The sequence below is a fragment of the Cervus elaphus genome, chromosome 24 (assembly GCF_910594005.1).
Source record: "Cervus elaphus chromosome 24, mCerEla1.1, whole genome shotgun sequence".
NCBI classification, from domain to species: Eukaryota; Metazoa; Chordata; class Mammalia; order Artiodactyla; family Cervidae; genus Cervus; species Cervus elaphus.
The window spans coordinates 28646140-28667244 of NC_057838.1; the positions used below are offsets into that span (position 1 = coordinate 28646140).

General features: G+C 41.7%; 1 protein-coding gene across 5 annotated transcripts in view; it reads left to right on the plus strand.

The window, feature by feature from the left end:
- TCAIM (T cell activation inhibitor, mitochondrial) overlaps positions 1–18127 on the plus strand; it is a 36873-nt gene extending 18746 nt beyond the window's left edge. For all 5 annotated transcript variants that reach the window (XM_043886516.1, XM_043886515.1, XM_043886512.1 and 2 more), the window contains exons 5-11: positions 2496–2748; positions 7512–7634; positions 9065–9162; positions 9414–9505; positions 12973–13205; positions 13744–13875; positions 16133–18127. In XM_043886516.1, the coding sequence (XP_043742451.1) occupies positions 2496–2748; positions 7512–7634; positions 9065–9162; positions 9414–9505; positions 12973–13205; positions 13744–13875; positions 16133–16373 (1172 nt within the window). In that variant the 3' untranslated portion in view covers positions 16374–18127. The remainder of the gene's footprint in view (positions 1–2495; positions 2749–7511; positions 7635–9064; positions 9163–9413; positions 9506–12972; positions 13206–13743; positions 13876–16132) is intronic.
- The last annotated feature ends 2978 nt before the right edge of the window (positions 18128–21105 follow it).

The window sequence follows — 21105 nt, forward strand, 5'->3', positions numbered from 1 at the left end:
ATAATGTTAGTATATAAGGAGTTTTTGGGTGTCAGAAAAAAAAAAGAGTAGCTCAGTTACAAAGATAGGCAAAGTGTCTAGGCACTTCAAGAAATAATACCCATAAATAGCCAATGGGTCTTCCCAGGTGGCTCAGGGGCAAAGAATCCACCTGCCAAGCAGGAGATGAGGGTTCCATCTCTGGGTTGGGAAGATCCCCTGGAGAAGGAAATGGCAACCCACTCCAGTGGATTCTTGCCTGGGAAATCCCATGGACAGTGGAGCCTGGTGGGCTACAGTCAATGGGGTTGCAAAGAGTCGGATACAACTAAGTGACTAAACAACAAGTAGCCAATAAGCATATAAAAATGTTTATAGCTTTAGTAATCAATGCAAACTACGTAATTAGATAATATTCCCAATAAAGGAGGCGTGCAATCTGGCAACAGGCATTCCAAACTATGTAGCAGCTCTTACATTGAATTAAGTGATTAATGGAGTTGGTAAATTAAGAGAGAAACTGAGATTTACTCCTTGACTCATCTCTTCTGAGGATAAACTATTTCTTCCGAACCTCAACTGCAGGAACTTGGATTTTCCTTTCCTCTTTCACTGCCTAGAATAATTCTACCAGTATTTCTCTCACATTACCATCAGTGATTCAACTAAAAACTCTTTCTTAGTCTGCATGTTCTAGAATCTGTAAATCTGTGTGGCAGGCAAAATAGGTTTCTCTGAGAACAATCTAGATTGTGATGACTGTCATCAGTGGCAAAGACACGAAAAAAGCACATTTCAGCCTTGAATAGAACGGTGAAAAATTAAGAACAATTTTTATGCCCATCAGTTTCAGAAGTGTAAAATAAATTATGCTCCATTCATTATGTGGATTAGCATAGCACTACTAAAACAAAAGAGGTTGACACATACATACAGATATGAAGGAGTCCCCCAGGTTAAATAACAAGAGCAAATTCGAAGTAATACACGCAGAATGGTGTAGTTTATATGGGGCTTCCCTGGTAGATTAGACAGTAAAGAATCTGCCTGCAATTCAGGAGACCTGGGTTCAATCCCTGGGTCAGGAAGATCTCCTGGAGAAGGGAATGGCAACCCACTGCAGTATTCTTGCCTAGAGAATTCCATGGACAGAGGAACCTCCAAGCTACCATCTATGGAGTCGCAAAGAGTCGGGCACAGCTGAGTTTATATGTTTAAATGGAGCGGTTCACACCATAGGGGTGTGTGTGTGCAAAGACATAAGTGTGTATGTCATGTGTAACATGCATACGAAGCACATAGGAAAGGTCTAGAGCAGTGCTATTTCAGAGACCCTTCTGCAGTGACGTCACGCGTGTGTGTGTGTGCATGTCTGTACAGCCGGCACTGGCCCCGTATGGCTCCTGAGCACTTGAAGTGGAGCTAGTATGACCAGGAACTGAATTTTAAATTTAACTTAATTTTAATCAATTTAATTTTAAATAGCCACATATGCCTAGTAGCTACCATATAAGGCAGTGTGTACTTGAATGTTAATAGGATTGTATCTAGTGAAATTGTGTGCCTGTCAACAGACTTTTATTTTATACGTATCATTTTACAATAAGGATGTACTTACATAATACTTATATAATTTTTAAAACCAATTTTTAACAATTTTTGAAGAGAAAGGGGTCAACATGTTATTTATAGTCGGGAAAATGCTTGGCATGGTGTCAGCTGAGATGTAAACCCTCACTCACTGTTTTTAACCCCTTGAGCCTATGCTTCTTCACATTTCAAAGGAGATAATAATGGCACCCGATGTGAACGTTGATTGAAAAGTGATACACATTCAACTACTGCCAAGTTTAATAACCAATAAGTAGTGAGGGAACCCAGTAGATTTCCTGTTGTTGACTTAACAAGTTAGATTACTAGTCTGAGCACGGTGACTACCTGTATTAAAATCAGATTGTGAAGTGCTGACTTCTAAAAAATTAGGGAATTTTGAGTCACTTCTGAAAATACTGAGTCACAAGATGGAGGTAGGGGAGTATAAGCACAGTCACTTTGAATCATAGAGAAAATTTGAGATGAGTTTCTGTGACCTTCTCCTTGAACCACTATCCCCGTCAGCCTCCCCTGCCTCTACCTTTCCCCTGGGCCTTAGCCCTGGAGACTCTCTTTGGTGGACACTTGCTTATAGGAGAACTTTCCCATTCCTTAGACTGTAGAGATACAATTTATGAACAGCATTGAAAAATATTCTCAATCCTCTTCTTGGACCGGGATCACTGGTGCCAAACTAGAAAAGGGAGCTGACAGAGAACTTCATAAATCAAGATAGCATGGTACAGTTCTGGAGAAGGAACATCATTTTCTTTTTCCAGAAGATTTTTCAATAGGATGAATTTTAATTGGTAATGGAGTGTTTTAAAAGATTTTGATTCTATAAATGTTGTATGAAAAAAATGTTTTTAAAGTAAAGCAAATAATCATCTGTATTAACTGTTTGGGGGAATTATATTCTCTAGGATTTCGAGCAGTCAAATTTACTTTGCACACCAGAGATCTGCTAAGCACAGTATTATATATTCTCAACTCCTGCAGTTTATCTATTGAACATGTCCAAAGCTTGAATACTAATGTGCATTCCCAGCCTCTCAAAGAGGCCAAAAGGACATCTGACAGGCCCATCAAATGGGACAAGTCTTACTACTCCTTTACTGGATTCAAGGACCCTGATGAAGACCTCGAGCAAGTCTGGAGAACGGAAACAACCCTAACGTATGTAAAAGTTTTTACTTACGTGATGTTTATGTTTAAAATTATAGTCTAAGACCCTGGTGATCCAGTGGTTAAGGCTCTGAGCTTTCACTGCAGGGGGCAGAGATTCAATCCCTGGTTAGGAAACTAAGATCCTGCATGCTGTGCAGTACATGCAAAAGAAAAAAATTTTAATTGAAAAAAATAAAGTTTCATGTTCCAGGAAAAGTAATGCTATCAATGTAGTTAACCCAGTAACCATTACAAAAAAGATATTTCATGCTTCCTACTCAAAGTGGCCAGAATACTTCGAATGGTATTTGATTTTTTTTTTTTTTTTTTGGCCTTTTCATACCAAATGCAGAAAATTGTTTTGTTTTGAGTATGAGCTAGAAGAGAGTGTCTCCGCCTTACATGCACTGGATTCCAGCCCATGAGACTTCTGCTTACAACATTAAGAGGGTATTGCTCTGCTTACACCCTTAAGAGGATATTCCTCACAGTATGCCCAGATGAACCAAAGCTTGGGAATGTGTTACCTATACCTTTCAGTATAGAAAAAAGTGGGATTGGATAAGTCAGAGCAAAAGAGCAAGAATAAGATTTGTTGCACCGTTAAGTCAAGAGGCTTAAGAATAACCTATTAAAGAAATTCAGAGAAGCAGTTAGCCTGCAGTTCAGTTGAGTGTTTCATGGGGTACAGTTTTGGTCTGGTGCTAAATGTGTAACCATTGTGAAAAGACTGTTCCAGAGACCCTGAACTCGGAGTTAGTCAGCTGGCAAACTAATGAAAAAAGAGTGGAACTGGGAAAAGCCAGTTCCCCGAGATAACTGCTATTTCACTGGTTCCTTGTCCAAGCCAAGTATAATTTCCTTACTTGAATGTAGTTCATCTAGTAAAATTCTTGAGTCTTTAATAAAAGACTTTCTTACATTATATTTTATTATACTATTAATAGATAATGAGTTTTTAAGAGTAGGGACTATGTTTTAATCATCTCTCTTTCTAATACTAATCTGCTTCACAGATTCATAAAACCTATCCAGCATTTTTATTAACACTGAATTAAAGAACCATTAAATAAGTGTGACTGTGAAGTGCTGTAGGCTCAGTATGGAGAACTCAAGGTTTCATATGGAAATATAAAGTAGCTTAATACAGATGATAGCAGTAGAGTGACTCAGCAATGAATGCAGAGGGCCCGTTTTTTTTTGTGGTGTGGGGAGTGGAACAGTGCCTCTGTTAATTTCACTAGTGTTGACTTAGTAAAAGTATCTGCTGTTTTAGTAAGAGACAACATTATCTTAAGGAAAATTCCTGAGTGTAAATGAGTTGTGTTACTATGAATTCTTGATTTTCTCCATAGGTGTTTTTAATTGATGCTCTCATGGATTCTTTACCATTTGAACCACCAGGAAAGCCCAGTAATAACCAGCACTAGCTCAAATCATGTCATTTTGACTTGTCTCCTCTCAAAGAAGATAACATAAATTGAGTAAACCATTGTTTTAGAAATTGAAGTCGGTGGAAATTTAACATTCTAATTTATTGACAAAATGCAGTATCCATTGCTATGTATCTTGTCAGACAATGAAGTAAACCCCATTATTAGCTATATAGCTTTTCTTAGTTTTGGCAAGTGAAATTAATGATGCAGCATTATATGTTTTAACATGTTTTAGCCTTGTTTATAACAGATTTTGCAGTCCCTTTAAAACTGATTTAATGGGGAAGAATGACTACATGTATATGTATGGCTGAGTCCCTTCACTGCTCACCTGAAACCATCACATAGATCTAATATCTACATAGATAGATAAATGCCAACTGTAGAACCTTCATTTTTTGTCTTAGGGTTTAGAAGCAAAACACAAAAATTGTTAAACTAGGCCACTTAAATTTTATACATAAATGTAAGAATTCAAATAATCAGGTCATGAATATATAATCATAAGATTCTATTTCAGTCCACATTTTAAGACATTTGGTCCCAGAAGGAAACATGGTATTTGCTTGATAATTCATTTGTCTACAAATCATCCTTTTTCTTGCCTAATTTAAGTTAAATTAATATGTAGTATTTAATAAATGAGGGAAAATGGAAAAATTGTAATAGCTAATATTCACGACATAAAGTAAGATATTTTTGCTTTTCTTATTTCTCACACACCATGCAGAAATGACAAAGTCTTTAGCAATATTCTTAAAGGGGGAGTAGGAAGAAATTATTAACAAATGCACACAATTAGTGAATCAAAAAAATGTGGAATGTAGGGACTCCCCTGGCGGTCCAGTGATGAGGACTCTGCACTTCCACTGCAGGGGGCCGAGTTCACCTCTGTCCGGGAGCTAAGAACCCTGCAGTGGCCAAAAAAAAGATGTAGGACACCTTTACTTAAGAGTGCAAGGTCCCAGTTCCTCATCACAATGTGCAAGACATTTTATGATCTCTCTCTCTCTCACACACACACACACACACACACACACACGCCTCTCCAGTCTCATCTCACGCCCCGCCATGATCTCTCTCTCTCTCTGACACACACACACACACACACACACACACACACACACACACACGCGCACACGCCTCTCCAGTCTCATCTCACGCCCCGCCCCGCCCCCAGGCATGTGTGATCTGGCTCCTCGCGGTTCCCAGTGCACTAGCCTCGTGGGCATGCCCTTTGCTCTCACTAATCCGCCTGGGAACACCTGATCCATCTCTCAGGTTCCAGGTCACTTATCACCTGCTCTGTAGAACTTTCCAGGCAGAAGTAATTGATTCTTCCTTTGTTCTCATAGAAGCTCATATATTCTCTTCCAGTTGCTTATCTCTCTACTCCTTGCTAGATATGTCTTCCTTATACTGTTAGGCCTTCAGGGTAAATATGTGACTGGTTTTGAGAGTTTTAACTTGATTTTCTTTTTTTGGCCACACCACATGTCTTTCAGGATCTTAGTTCCCCAACTAGGGATCAAACCCATGCCCTGTGTGGAGTCCTAACCACTGGACCACCAGGGAATTCCCTCAACTTGATTAGTTTTTAAATATTGTAGATTACAACATCTAAAACCTTTAAAGTGACTATTAAAAGGAACCCTAAGAAGGTTTACTTGACAGGCATTTTTGAGATGGACAAATGAGCCTTTCTGCACCATTATCATAACACCTGACTGTCACTGACAGGTGTCCAGTGGGGTGTCAGATGTTCTGGGGTGGGGGGGCGCTTTAGACCATCTTCCCCCAGCCTCCCTGGAGCTTTCTCTTTCTCAGCTGTACCCAGGGCCCACTCCACCTCCACCCAAAATGTTCCTCTGGTCCTGGAGTCTGCTTGCTATTCTACCACGGCCACTCCAGCAGCAGCCTTTCGGCCTCCCAGGCACGACCCAGGCCTTGTCTGTGCAGACTTCCCTCGGGAAAGAGAGGCCCGGCGCCAGAGCCTGCATGCCCGTGCTGTGCCCGTTACAACACTGAGGGAGAGGCAGCCTCGAAAGGGGAGCGGGAGGAGCGCACTGCTACAAGGCCGCCTCGGCTGCCTTCAGCTCTGCTCTGAAAGCTGCCCCCTTCTAACCCCTAGGCAGACTTTGACGTTCGTTTTCTCTTTTAAGACTTCACTAAGGTAAACGTTCTCAGAAATGCAGATTTAAGAGAACATCTTTCTGCTGAGCCCGAGATGTAGTTGTAGGAGAACGATAAGGGTGGGGAGAGGTGAGACGGGAGCGGCCTCTCAGTTGGGTGGAAAGAAACCAAGGGGCAAACAGACCCTCTTGGGAGGAGGAGGTGGGCGCTGACTGGTCAGTCTGAGCAGTGGGAGCCTTTGGACAGAGAGGTGGGGCGGGAGGCAGGGTTTGCAGTGAGCTGAGAACTCAGGGTGCTAACAGACAAGATGAAGACCAAGGAAGAAACTGAATCTACCTAGTTAGAATCCATAGAGTTACCTTTGCAAGTTCCTTCATCAGGAAATAGTGCCTCTTATATGACACCAGTACCATTCGGTACGTCTTCTGACTTAACTTTTTCACCACCTGGCTGCACAACCACATCATTTGCTCTAGTTGGGGAAGGGGTAGCCCTACCCTCGCATGGAGATGACTCATGTAACTGAAGGCCTAGTGGAACTTTCTGAAAAGGCAATAAACATAATGGAGGTTTAATTTTTTTTAACTTATTTATTTTTTAATGCTTTTATTTTTTTTACTATTCTTTATTTTTTGGCCACACTTCAGGGCATGCAGTATCCTAATCCCCAAACCCAGGATCAAACCCATGCCCCCTGCAGCAGAAGCACAGAGTCCTAACCACTGGATCACCAGAGAATTCCTCAATATTCAGCCTTTTGGGGGCAAGGAGGCTGGGACATGCAGAATCTTGGTTCCCCAGCAAGGGGTCAAACCTGCACCCCCTGCTTTGGAAGCATGGACCTGGACCACCAGAGATGTCCTTGAAGCATCTTTGATTTTTAAAAAATCACTCCATCTCTGGAAGTCTAGTAAAAAGCTTGGTGTAATGCAAGTTTAATTTTCTTGATAGGCTAAGGAAGTTCTCATAACTAAAATATGATTAACAGGTACTGGCAGTTCTCCAAGAAGCCTGTTTTAGAAGTAGGAGTTTACTCTAAAAGTAGACTTGGCAGGAGTACTTATAACTTGGTAAAGGTTTGATGGGAAACTCGGTTTAACATTGGGGCTGCTTTAAGGTAATGAACACGTATTTCAATAGTAGAAATGTTTGCATTATAGTTAGTATTGCAAAGTGTACATCTCTGTTTTTTTTTCTTTCTAGTTCCTGGTTAGATAACAATGGGAAAAGTGCTATTAAAAAGCTGAAGAATAGTTTGCCACTTAGAAAAGAACTAGATCGTTTAAAAAATGAACTGTCTCATCAGTTGCAGCTGTCAGATATCAGGTAATGAAGAAGAGAAAACCTGATTTATAGATTAAAATAAGCGTGTGTTACCTATTGGTAAAGGTTTCTAACAGTTAAATATTTGCATCTTTAATTGTTCTGTTCACTAAATACTCAATTATCTTTTTATGAAACTAATCAAATGTTTATCTAAGAAAACCATTATGAATTTCTTATTTGAAAAAGTGGAGTAAGGTTTAGATACTGACATTTTTAGCATAATAATTTTTTAGCATAATAACATAATGGATTTATAAGAAAAATATACTTTTCCATATGCGTATAATATATAAAAAATCAGTATTTCTCCATCATATAAGATTGGTATTTGAGTTTAAAAAGAGAAAAGGAGGACTTCCTTGATGGCTCAGCAGGTAAGGAATCCACCTGCAATGCAGGGGACACAGGAGATGCAGGTTCGATCCCTGGGGAGGGGAGATCCCCTGGAGAAGGAAATGGCAACCCACTTCAGTATTTTTGCCTGGAGAATTCCATGGACAGAGGGGCCTGGCAGGCTACAGTGTATAGGGTCGCAAAGAGTTGGACACATCTGACTAAACAACTAAAGAAGAAAGAGAAAGGGAAAGAAAAAAAAAGTTGTATTCTTTGGTTCTATGTTATATAGCATGACTTTAAAAAAAATTTTTAATTGAGATATAGTTGATATATAGCGTTATACTAGTTCCGAGTGTTTTACCTAATAATTCATCATTCACATTCATTATAAAATGATCACCACAATAAGTCTAGTTGACATCTGTCATCATACATAGCTAGGAAAGTTTTTTTCTTGTGATGAGAACTTTTAAGATCTACTCTTTAAGCAACTTTCAAAATGCAATACAGTATTATTATTAATTGTAATCACCATATGACTTTTTTAAAAGTTTTCATAAACTTAGAAATCATTTGCTGAAGTTTATTATAAAATAGATTTAACAGCTGCAGCCCTAAGGAGTGGGTGATGTGATTCATTCATGGGACTCCCTGAGGTATTGTCATCTGGCCTTGTGCTTAAACTTCTGTGACCGTTTTGCTGCAGCCTGTTTTACTTTCAACCTTCATTATGAGGACTGTTTTCTTATATTGAACCACATGACTATTTGGATACAGTGAAAGTGAAGTCGCTCAGTCATGTCCGACTCTTTGCGACCCCATGGACTGTAGCCTGCCAGGCTCCTCCGTCCATGGGATTCTCCAGGCAAGAATACTGGAGTGGGTTGCCATAGCACCTTTATCCTGTGCTTGCAGAATCACATAGTACTTATGCGTTCTTCTGTATTTAAATTATAATTGTTGAAGATAATTCAGGTTTATAAGGAAAGTGTTTACACTTGGAGCTTTCCAGGAGTCAGGCAGGTGGGGGTGAGTATGCGCCTCCCTCTGGGGGTACACGGGTGATAACGGGCCTGTGTGCTCTGTTGGACCAGGTGGCAGAGGAGCTGGGGTATCGCCCACCGCTGCAGCCAGCTACACAGTTTAGGCCGCTTAGCCCAGCAGAACTTGGAAACCCTTAAAAATGCAAAAGGTAAACAATTTCCACTCACTTCCGAAATCCATATATACAAATCTGTAAATTCTAGAGGAAAACTGTTGAAAGTCTTTGTAGATGTGACTTGATCTCAGCTGAATTGTTAAGTCTGTTCCTTTAAATGAAACAATAACTTCTACCAAGTTTACTCCTGAATTGATACATGAAATGTAAGTAATTATTTGCACAGTGCTAAAAAAATGAAGCCTCTCTGGACAGTGACCAAAGGGTTTGTGTTTTATCATCAGGATGTACAATAATATTTACAGACCGGTCCGGGATGAGTGCAGTGGGCCATGTGATGCTAGGAACAATGGATGTCCATCACCACTGGACAAAAGTAAGAAAAAGCTTAAAAGCAACACAAACAAAAAAAAAGATTTGTCTTCCACATACTTTTGTTTCAGAAAACTAATATGTCAACAAACTAAAAAAAAACTTTGAATCATAGTTTCAGCTGTTTGCAGAGCAGATGCTTTATATTTAGTAGTTTAAATTCTTAGATGACTGATTTTTAAGTCCATTTTTATTTGGAAAATTTTACAGTCTTTTCTAAAGCACAGCCTAAAGGCCTGCATTCTATTGGGTTTTTTGGTTTTCCTTTTAATGGATGTACTGTGTATAATTGACACAATAGACTGTGCATATTTGGTGGGTATAGTTTGATGAGATATGACGTAAGTAAATACCTGTGAAACCATTACTATAATCAAGAGAGTGAACACATCCATTACCCACAAAATTATGTGCATGTCCCTGTGTAAACCCTCTTGTCCATCCCACCACCCCCTCCCAAGGCAGCCGCTGGTCTGCTTCTGTCACTGTAGATTAGTTTATATTTCTAGCCTTGTATCTGAGTAGAATCACAGTATGTTGGGAAGGATCTGATTTCTTTCAGTCGGCATAATTATTTTGAAATTCATTCATGCTATTGCATGTATCAAGAATTGATTTTTTTATTTCCCCAAAGTATTCTGTCCTGTGGATATATACCAGTTTGTTTTTCCATTCACTTATTGATGGATATTGGGTTATGTCAGCTTTTGATCACTTAAAAATAAAGCTGCTATAAACATTTACCTACAAAGTTTAAATGAACATATACTTCCTTTTCTATTGGATAGATACCTGAAAGTGGAATGGCCAGATGTGTTAGGGTATTTTAACTTTTCAGGTAACTGCCAATACTTCCTTTGGTGACCTTTTTATTTATTTATTTATTTATTTAAATCTCACTGCGTGACACGTAGGATCTTAGTTCTCTGACCAGGGATCGAACCCATGCCCCCTACATTAGAAGCATGGAGTCCCAGCAACTGGACCACCAGGGAAGTCCCTGCTATGGTCATCTTTTTATTTTTAGCCATTCTAAGAGGTGTGTGGTTTTATTTCATTGTGGGTTTTTATATTTCTCTAATGATGAATGGCAGTGAGCACCTTTTCATGTATGTATTTGCCATCCATATGTCTTCTGTGACATATCTGTTCATATCAAATATCTGATAGAAGATATTTACAAACCACCTATCTGACAAAGTCCAACCCTAACCTTTTGTATCTAAATATATAAAGAACTCTCAAAACTCAATAGATTAAAAAAAAACAACAGTTCAGTTAGAAAATGGGCCGAAGACATGAACACACATGTCACAGAAGAAGACATACAGATGACAAATAAGCTCATAAAAAACCATAGAGAAATGCACATTAAAACTACAATGAGATACCACTGCTCACCTGTCAGACTGGCCAAAATGAAAAATAATGACCGCCACATGCTGGCAAGGATGCAGAGAAACCGGGTCCCTCGTCCATTCCTGTTGAGCATGTGAAAGGGCACAGGCACTCTGGAAACGAGTCCGGCAGTTTCTTACAATACTAATAAACACATGCTTACCATGTGGTTTGGCAGCTGCCCTCTTCCTCTTAGGCATTTATACTAGAGAAATGAAAAGGTATGTTCACACAAAAACTGTACATAAATGTTTATGATAGCAAACACAAACTGCAGCACATCCATGCAACAGAACGTCAATCAGCAATAAGGAATGAACTGCTGATACAGTCAAGATCTTGGGTGGATCTCAGGGGCATTGTGCGATATGAAAAAAGTCAATCTCACAAGATTACATGCTATATGATGCCATTTATATAACATTCTTCAAACAATAAAATTAAAGAACAGATCAGTGGTGGCCAGGGGTCAGGAGTTTGGGGGAGCAGAGGTGTTGGTGGCTATGGAAGTGTAGCAGAGGGGATCCTCGTGATGCTTCTGAGTTTGCACATGCTTTTTTCTTCTCCTGAAACTTTCCCACATGCAACTGACCTTCTCTGCTCTTTTTTTTTTTTAATTGAAATACAGTTGATTTACAATATTGTGTTAGTTTCTGGCATACAGGAAAGTGGTTCAGTTATATATACATATATGTATTCTTTTTCATATTCTTTCTCATTATGGTTTATTACAGGATACTGAATATAGTTCCCTGTGCCAAACAGGACTTTGTTGATATTTTATGTAGCAGTTTATCATACTAACCCCAAACTGCTAATGTATCCTCCCTTACCTCCTTTTCCTTAGACAAACTCTTGTTTATCTTCTATGTCTGAGAGTCTGTTTCTGCTTCATAAATAAGTTTATTTCCATCATATTATTGATCCCACATATAAGTGATACCATATGGTATTTGTCTGACTTACTTCACTTAGCATAATCATCTCTAGCTCCATCCTTGTTGCTGCCAATGGCATTATTTCATTCTTTACTGTGGCCAAATAATATCCCACTGTGTATATATATATATATATATATATATATATATATATATATACACACCATATCTTCTTTATTCATTCATCTGTCAATATAGACATTTAGGTTGTTTCTATATCTTGTCTGTCATAAGTACTGCTGCTATGAACACTGGGGTACATGTATCTTTTTTATAGTTTTTGAAGGAATTTCCATGATGTTTTCCATAATGGCTGCATGCACCAAGTTACATTCCCACCAACAGTGTAGGAGGGTTCCCTTTTCTGCACACCCTCTCCAGCACTTGTTATTTGTAGACTTTCTGATGGTGGCCATTCTGGCCGGTGTGAGGTGATACCTCATTGTAATAGTGAGGATTTGCATTTCTCCAGTAATTAGCAACACATCTAACCTTCTCTAAATCCTCTTTATCTTTTATTGGTCACATCAGATGTCCTTAGGAACCTTTGCTTGACTCTCCCGTCCCTTCACCCTAATGTGGCATTTGTTATGCTGAATTCTGATTCCTGTTTTGTTTCCCTGAACCCTGACCATGAGCCCCTGGCAAACAGGGACACAAACTTTTAATCTCTACACTCCAAGGGCCCATTTTGGTGCTTTAATTCACTTACAGATCCTTCATAAGTGAATTTAGTTGAACTAAAGTAAATTCTGAAGAAACAGACTTGGAGTTGCAATACATAGAATTTATTTCATTATACCTTCATTATACCATTTAATTTGTCTAAACTAAGATTTCTACTTGAATATTTGCATATTAGTACTTAGGATTTATTTTTATTTGAAACATATTTCTTTTCTTTTGCAATCCCTTCAGTTCCTATCTAAAAGTCCCTAAGATTTACAGTGGTTTGTTTTGAATATTAATATTTCCAGCATTCCATAGTCTTTTTCTTATCACTTACTTGAACTTTCCCTAGAGGAAAAAAATTTTCCTGTTAGAATTTCTCATACCATTGATTGGAGTCCTAAATTTGGACTCTTAAAGTAACAAAACTAAATATTCCTTCCTTTTCCTTTTTTAAATACTGTAGCTTTTTGAAAGATTACCAAGTTATTTTGACCTGCAGAGGAGACTGACACATTTGGAGGACCAAATAAGCTATCTTCTCGGTGGCATCCAAGTTGTTTATATTGAAGAATTACAGCCAGTGTTGACACTTGAAGAATATTACTCTCTTCTTGACGTGTTCTATAATAGACTCTTGAAAAGTCGAATACCTTTTCACCCTCGAAGTCTGCGTGGTTTACAAATGATCCTTAACAGGTTTGTATCTAAAACAATTACTTTGATTCATTTACTCACACCAGTTGTAAATGTATTGCATGAAATTGTTTTGTATTTCCGTGTGTGATTCTTAGAAGTTAAAGAAAGAAATGTTACTGCCTCCATTGGCAACACTTTTTACACATGAGAAAAGTCAACATGAGAGGATTAGAAAGATTGAGTTTCTCAAACATTCTGGAAATACATGGCCACTTCCAGGGCAAATCAGTCCTGTGGAAAACTCTATAGGATTAAACTAGTGTGAAGTCAGCAGTGTGCATTTCAGGCACTGTGCTTGGAACTTCAATGCATTCTCTCTCTTTAGCTCTCAGAACCTCCCCATCTTACAGATGAGGAAGGTCACAGGAAGGATATGGTCATCCTGATAAAATGTGTCTCTTTGGGGTGCTGTATCTTTAAAGTGGATTTTCTTAATGAATTCCTTTTCCATTAATCAGACTAATAAAACCATTCCTTCAGGGATGGAACAGGGGATGGAGAGATGGCTGATTTTTCTTTTATGTATACTTTATTACAGTGACAGATATGCCCCAAGCTTGCATGAACTCGGGCATTTTAACATCCCAATCCTTTGTGATCCAGCAAACCTCCAGTGGTTTATTCTCACCAAAGCCCAACAGGCAAGAGAGAACACGAAGAGAAAAGAAGAGTGAGTACTCTTAGCCCTCTCTCTTCCTGTCTTACCATTCTAACCTAGTCAAATATTTAAAAGTATTCAGGTATTCAGAAGGGTGGGGCCGAGGCTGGAGTTAACGTACGTTAGTATACATATAAAACAGATCGTTAACACACACCTTCTGTGCAGCACGGGGAACTCTGCTCAGCACTCAGTAACAACCTGTATGGGAAAAGAACCCAAAAAAGAACAAGGTGTGTGTGTGTGTGAAACTGAATCACCTTGTGTGACAGAAAAGAAACACATCCTGTATAGTGTAAATAAACTATACTCCAGTAGAAAATACGAATTCCATGATAAGAGAAAATACAAATGCCTATTCTCGACCCCTCTATCCTGATGGGCTATGCTGGTGTCACATCTGAGGGGCCTGAGCAGGTACGGGTCCCAAGGGTGGACTGTCTCCTGGCTGAGGGAGGTGGGAGGATGTGTAAGTAAATAAGCCCTTCCCAGGATCCGGAGGGCCTAGTCCTCTGTGCGTGGGACCTCAATCTTCAGATCCAGGCTGGCCCTCCTCCACCCACACGAAGCCTCCTGTCGCCCACAAATACTGGACGGCTCCGTGCTGGAGGAGCTTTGCAAAGTCACCCTGTCTCCATGTCGCCTGGTGCTGGGGTTTCCACTTCCAAGCTCCTTCCTTAGAGTCGCTCCACCTACATGACAGCAGCCTCAGCATCAGCGATTTGCTGGGGATAAGATTTGTTTGGAGGGTGATAGGTAAGGGGAAAAACTAATGGGACACAAGCCCTTCCGTGTTGGTTCAGGCACTTTCCACTCCAATTTAGAACCTAGGAACACAACTTCTAGGGCTCTGGTTGCCCAGGGAAGCAGAATTGGGCATGAAAAAATGCTGCTGCCTTGTGTGGCCACTTCTCATAACAACAGCTTCCAACCAGAGCTGATGGACACTTAATATTCACAAGGCCTGCAGGGCTGTAAATGACACCTGCCTTCAAGAAATGTCCTTGCAAAAAAAAAAAAAAAAAAAAGAAATGTCCTTGCAGTAGGTAGTTGAAAGAGATGTCAAAACAGGGCAGACTTTCAAGAAGCCAATCTCAAACTGTTTAAGAAAAAAAGTACATGAAAAGATGCTGAACATCGTGAAATACTAGAGAAAAGCAACTCAAAACTACAACAAGGTATCTCCTTGCACCTGTCAGAATGGCCATCATCAAAAAACCTACAAACCATAAATGCTGGAGAAAATGTGGAGTAAAAGGAAACCTCCTCCACCATGGGTGGGAATGGAAATTGGTAACAGCCGCTGTGGAGAACAGTATGGAGGTTCTTTAAAAAGTAAAACTAGAGCTAGCATATGAAGCAGCAATGCCACTCCTGGAATCACCCAGAAGAAACCTATGTATCCAGAGAAAACCGTCCTTCGAAAAGGAATGAATGCACCCCAGCGTTCATTGCAGCACTGTCTACAATAGCCAAAACACGGAAGCCACCAAAATGTCCCATCAATAGAGGAATGGGTAAAGAAGACACAGTACATGTAGCAATGGAATATTACTCAGGCATAAAAGACAATGAAATAATGCCATCTGCAGCAACATGGATGACCTAGAGATGATCAGAGAAAGTGAAGTAAGTCAGAGAGACAAAGACAAGTATCATAGGCTGTCACTTACAGGTGGAATCTAAAAATTGATACCAAAAAACTAATTTACAAAACAGACTCAGACCTGGAATATAAAGTTATGGTAAAAGGGGAAAGGTAAGAGAGAGGATAAATTAGGTGGTTAGGATTAAGATATACACACTAATTTATATAATCAACAAGGACCTAATGTGGAGCAAAATACTCAACACTCTTTGTCATAAGCTATATGGGGAAATAATCCAAAAAAGAGTAGATAGAAGTGTATGTATAACTCAGTTTAGTTGCCCCCTATAGCTACTGCAAACACAATGTTGTAAATCAAGTATACTCCAAAAATTTTTTTTAAGAAATGGGAATTTCCTGGTGGCCCACTGGCTGAGACTGTGTGCCGTCAATGCAGGGGGCCCAGGTTCGACCCCTGGTTGGGGAACAAGATCCCACATGCTGCACCTGAGACCCAGTGCAGTCAAATAAGTAAATATTTAAAAAAACAAAAATGGGACCATTTTCAGTGTTGAGAGTAGAAAATAACAGCCCAATATACAAAAAATGGTTCTTACATTTTATGTTGTTTTATTTGGTTATAGCTTGTAGCAATCATATGTTTTGTTTTTGACATAACAGGTTGAAGGTCATTGAAAACAAATTGATGCAGGCTTCCACGAAGAAATTCTCCCTGGGAAAGTTTTACAAGGAGCCCAGCGTTTCCAGTATACAGATGGTGGACTGCTGTAAGAGACTTCTAGAACAGTCGCTGCCTTACCTACAAGGGATGCACCTCTGTGTCTCACATTTCTACTCTGTCATGCAGGATGGAGACCTTTGTATTCCTTGGAACTGGAAGAATGGGGAAGCCATTAAGTAACACAGAAATCTATATTATATTTTAAAGAGAAAAGAAACTATTACACTTATTTAAAATCCACAACTTGATATAACAGTATTATTTACATGTTACAGGAACAGAGTTTCTAATTGCTGCTTTGGAAGTAGACTTTTTAAATTAATTTCTATTAGGAAACTTGTTTTTAAAAGGTTTTACCTGCCAATGCTTTCTTATTCCCACCCCCCCCCCCCCAGATAGTGTTTATCTAATTGTCAGAACTGGCAGAAAAGATGATAGAAAGAACATATTTGTAGTGGTATTAAAATGGAGGATTCTACCGGGTGAAAGAGATATATTTTTTTTCTTTTTTTTTTTTTTTAATATGAGTGAACACTGGTAAGTATAAACAGGTCTCATTCAGTATAGCTCTGAAGTCTTGGAACTCATTTCCACATGCAGCAATTCAATAGGCAACTTTATGGTTATATCACATGGTATCAATACACATACCTGTACTTTGCAGCCAATTATGCACCGTCTGAGTCCAAAACAGGTGACCTGGGTAGCACAAATTCATGAACCAAATTTTGCCTAAAGACAGAGTAGATGGGAAAAAGCCATTGAATGAATATATGATATTGACATTATCACAAGCCATCTGCAACCATTTGTGAAAGCACATCCAATGACAGAGGATTTAAAGTTTTCAATAGGTACATGTATATGTATGACTGAGTCCCTTCACCGTTCACCTAAAACTATCACAACATTGTTAATCGGCTTTACCCCAGTACAAAATACAAAGTTTGTTAAAAATAAAGTTTTCCTACCCGTTAAGATACTCTGTCGGTAGCCTGTAACTAAGAGACAGTGAATTTTTTTTTGAATCATTGAATGAGGTGATTGATTTGTTTTCATGGACAAACACTATCCAGAAAAATCCTTGTTTATCAAAGAGTACCACCAAGTAGGGTCCAGTTTAAAATGATTCAGACCACTCAGGATCTGTCACCCCTCTCAACCCTGGTCTTCCAGTGATTAGAACACAGATTAAAACACCTGAGTCACCTCCTGTCCACAGTTGTGTGGACTTCGCTGAACCCATAACCCAGCCCCAAGCTCTGTAGACACAGGCTCCTCTGCAGATATTTCCCTTAGGATAATATTTTTTTTACCAGATCCCAAACCTCTTCTGCTTATTTCTCAAAAGGACAAGGTGAATCCAGGTCTGTAACACCCATTTTTGAGGCTCTTACCACTGAAGAAATAAAGGCAATAGAAATAGAAAGGCAAAGAGATGTTAAAATTGATTCTAGAAGCATGTTTTAAATTTATCTAAAATTGATTATTTGAATGGTTAAAGTACAAATGTGTGTGTGAATAAGTATTGATTTGTATTTAGTATAGTTCGTGCATACAACCCCTTTTAACCTGTGCCTAACAACTGTACTTTTTTTTTTCCTAATGTAAAAATGTTGCTGCCTGTGAAAGTTTTCCAGAACCAAATAATGGGAGTGAAACATTCTTCAGAGGTTACACAAGATTTACTGGAGGGACTTCAGTGGTGGTACAGTGGTTAGGACTCTGCTTTCACCACTGAGGGCACAGGTTCGATCCCTGGTTGGGGAGCTAAGATCTAGCAAACTGCATGGCCAAAGACAAAAAAAAAAAATTGGAAAAATAAGTTTGGATTATGCCATTTCTAAGATCAACTAATACAGAATCCTCAGTAATATGTTTTGAATTGCACTTTGTCTCAGAACTGTTACATAATAAATAATACGTTAACCAGATCATTGCTTTCTCATTATTCATTAATGGTTTACAACCATTTCAACATAAAGGAATTTACCAAAAAATCGTTGCCTGTTTATGCCTGTTTGACGACTTCTCCCAGTCTAACAAAGTTCTGGAAAATTCTCTCCCGCCACAGAAAGCTAGGACAGGATCAGACCCCTCTAACCTTGAATCCTCAGCTCTCCAGAAGGACCCGAGTCCCGAGCTCGTCCAGGGGTGACCCTCTGCCCGGGCCGTCCCATCAGGGAAGTGTTCATTCAGAGGCATGACTGTCCACAGGATGGGTCTCCCGAGGCCCTGCGTCTTCCTCTCCTCAAATCCTCCTCCTCCAGGCAGCCTCCCTGAGTCATGAGAGGGCTGCGGGCCTTGAGGCGTGGACAGTTGGGCAAGAGGAACCATGGCTGCCTCGGGAGCCAGCTCACCTTTGGAAACTGCTAACCCTTGGCCTCAGTCTCCCCATCTGTGAAGGGAGGCCCAGGGCATGTTCCTGGTGCTCCTCCTCACCCTGAGTGAGCCTGACCCTGGAATGGCCAGACAGAGCAGACCTGAGTTGACACCAGGGGACCCTCTTCCCCGCTACATCCCAGCTACTGCCACCTGGTTCTACTGGTCACTCCAAACCCTTCCCCGTTACAGAGCACTTCAGGGACTTTTTTCTCTAAGCTGACATGTTTCATATGGGGAAACTGCAGGGTGAAGACTTGGCGCCAGGCCCTTCGGTCTGCAGCAGGCAGGAGAGGTGGGATTAGAACCCAGGCACCCAAGGGCTGTGAGGCGTCCGCGCGGGCGGGAGCACCCCCAGCTCTGGGAGCGTCCACCCCCAGGTCAGCACCAGGCGTTGGCAGGACCCCCACACGTCCAGCCATTCGCTGGTCCTGTGAGGGTGGACAGCCTTGGGGTCAGTCGTGTCAGTCCTGGCCACAAAGGTGCACACAGGTCAGCGGGGGCCAGGGCTGACTTTACCCGGCCCGGGGCCCCACCAGTGGCTACAAGTGTCGTTCTGGAAGCAAGATCTGTATATCGCTCTGCCCCAAAGTCCAGCACGGCAGCCCATGCCAGGGAAACCGGCCTAGCACAGGGCGTGGCCATACGGGAGGAGCCATTGGATTTCACCCTCAGTTTTTGGGAGGAGGTCAGTTTTTCTTTCTGTCTCTACCTCAGGCACTGGCCTAGACCAGGTGTCAGCAGGCACAAGGCAGGGTTTCCGGGTGAGCAGGACAAACAGCAGGAAGGCGTCAGAAGGTGTGACAGAGAGGCGCCATGCCATCCATGTAGACAGTGGCGCTGGGAACTCACTTTATCTGCACCTCAAAGAGCAAGCAGGATGAACGAAGGGGGAAGCAAGGACAGGACTTGCACCCCTCGGAGGAAGCGGTGGAAGAGGAAAGGTTCCCTCACTCTGGGAAGCCTCTTCACTGGCAGGGAGATCAGCTGGGACTGCGAAGGAGTCTCAGAGGCTTAGAGGAGGGCAGAACAGCCGGCTTGTGGCAGGCAGGACAGAGAGACGGACCAGCAGGCGGTCCTGGCCACCGCGCTGCACTCCCCAACCCAAGTCACGCGTCTACTGGTGCACATGGGGGTTGAGGTGCGGGAACTCCGGCATCAGCAGACAGATGGGGCTCGCTGCCTGCTGACACTAGAATGTGGTCTGGGCCACAATTGGGGGTGCACAGGACAGAGCCCGAGTCCGCCCTAGGAGCTTCACTGTTAACACGTGCGAAGAGAGGGGCGCGTTCCCACCACATCAGCCTCACGCTGTGTGCTCCCAGTGGACTCCGCTCTGCTGCCAGCAGCTCTGGGAGCACTCGAGCCGGCAGGCTGCCCACACGTGGAGGCGGGCCTGAAATCTGAGCCAGTTCCCAGGGGCTGTTTGGCTTTGTCAGCACCGCGGCTGTGGGACATCTGAGTGCATTCCTGGTGCTCCCATGCTGGGGCGCGTCCCACACTAGCACCAGCGGGCTTTGCGGGCGCGCACCCAGAGGCGAGCAGGGTCTGGGCTTGTTCCGCAGCTCCCACAGCGGGTCCGGTGCCAGACTTGAGCGGTTCTGCACCTGCGGCTTTGCAAGCTCAGTGCCTGAGAAACACCTGGGCCGACTGTCAGCGTTCCCATGAGTGAGAACGGGCAGTCCCACGAAGGAGGCAGGGCTGAGGGCAGCGCCAACAACAGTGTAGTTTGTGAGCGCGCACAGCGGGTGATGGGCGACACTGTGGAGACCCTTCCCAGGGGACACATCCCGCAGAGCAATATTCTGCAGCTCCTCTCTCAGTAGGCTCAGATGGTTAAAGAGTCTGCCTGCAGTGCAGGAGACGGAGCTTCGATCCCTGGGTCAGGAAGACAGATCCTTGGAGAAGGGAATGGCAATCTACTCCAGTATTCTTGCCTGGGAAATTCCATGGATGGAGGAGCCTGGTGGGCTACAGTCCATGGGGTTGCAAACAGTCTGACTCACTCACTGACTCCCAGCCCCACCTCCCTCACACCACAGCTTAGAACCAGACCTGGAGGCTTCTATCCTAACAAGTAAGAGGCAGATCCTGCTCCCAAACAGGGCCGTGACAATCACAGAGCAAAAAGGAGGCCCCACTCTACACCCAGGGCAGGCTCCGGTCATTGTACCACCAACCACAACCACACCTCCTATCCGGGGGATAAAGGCTAGCACACACTGAGGAAAGATGCGACCCGCAGACATGCTAAAAAACAGCGCTCACACCAAAAATATTAGACTCATGCAGGCTACGCACAGACAGGCCCACATAAAAACAGCCCTTCAAGACCAGAGTAGATAACTGTTGCTCCTAAATTCAGAGAGACAAGAAGTAAGGAAAAGGAAGAAATTAAGAACCAAACTGATTAAAAGAACAAGAGAATTTCCCTGAAAGAACAAATGATGAAAGAGACCTCTCTGATCTCAGAGACCCCGAGATGAAAAAGGAGGTCATAGAGGTCCTCCTCTATGGAATTAAGGATTTA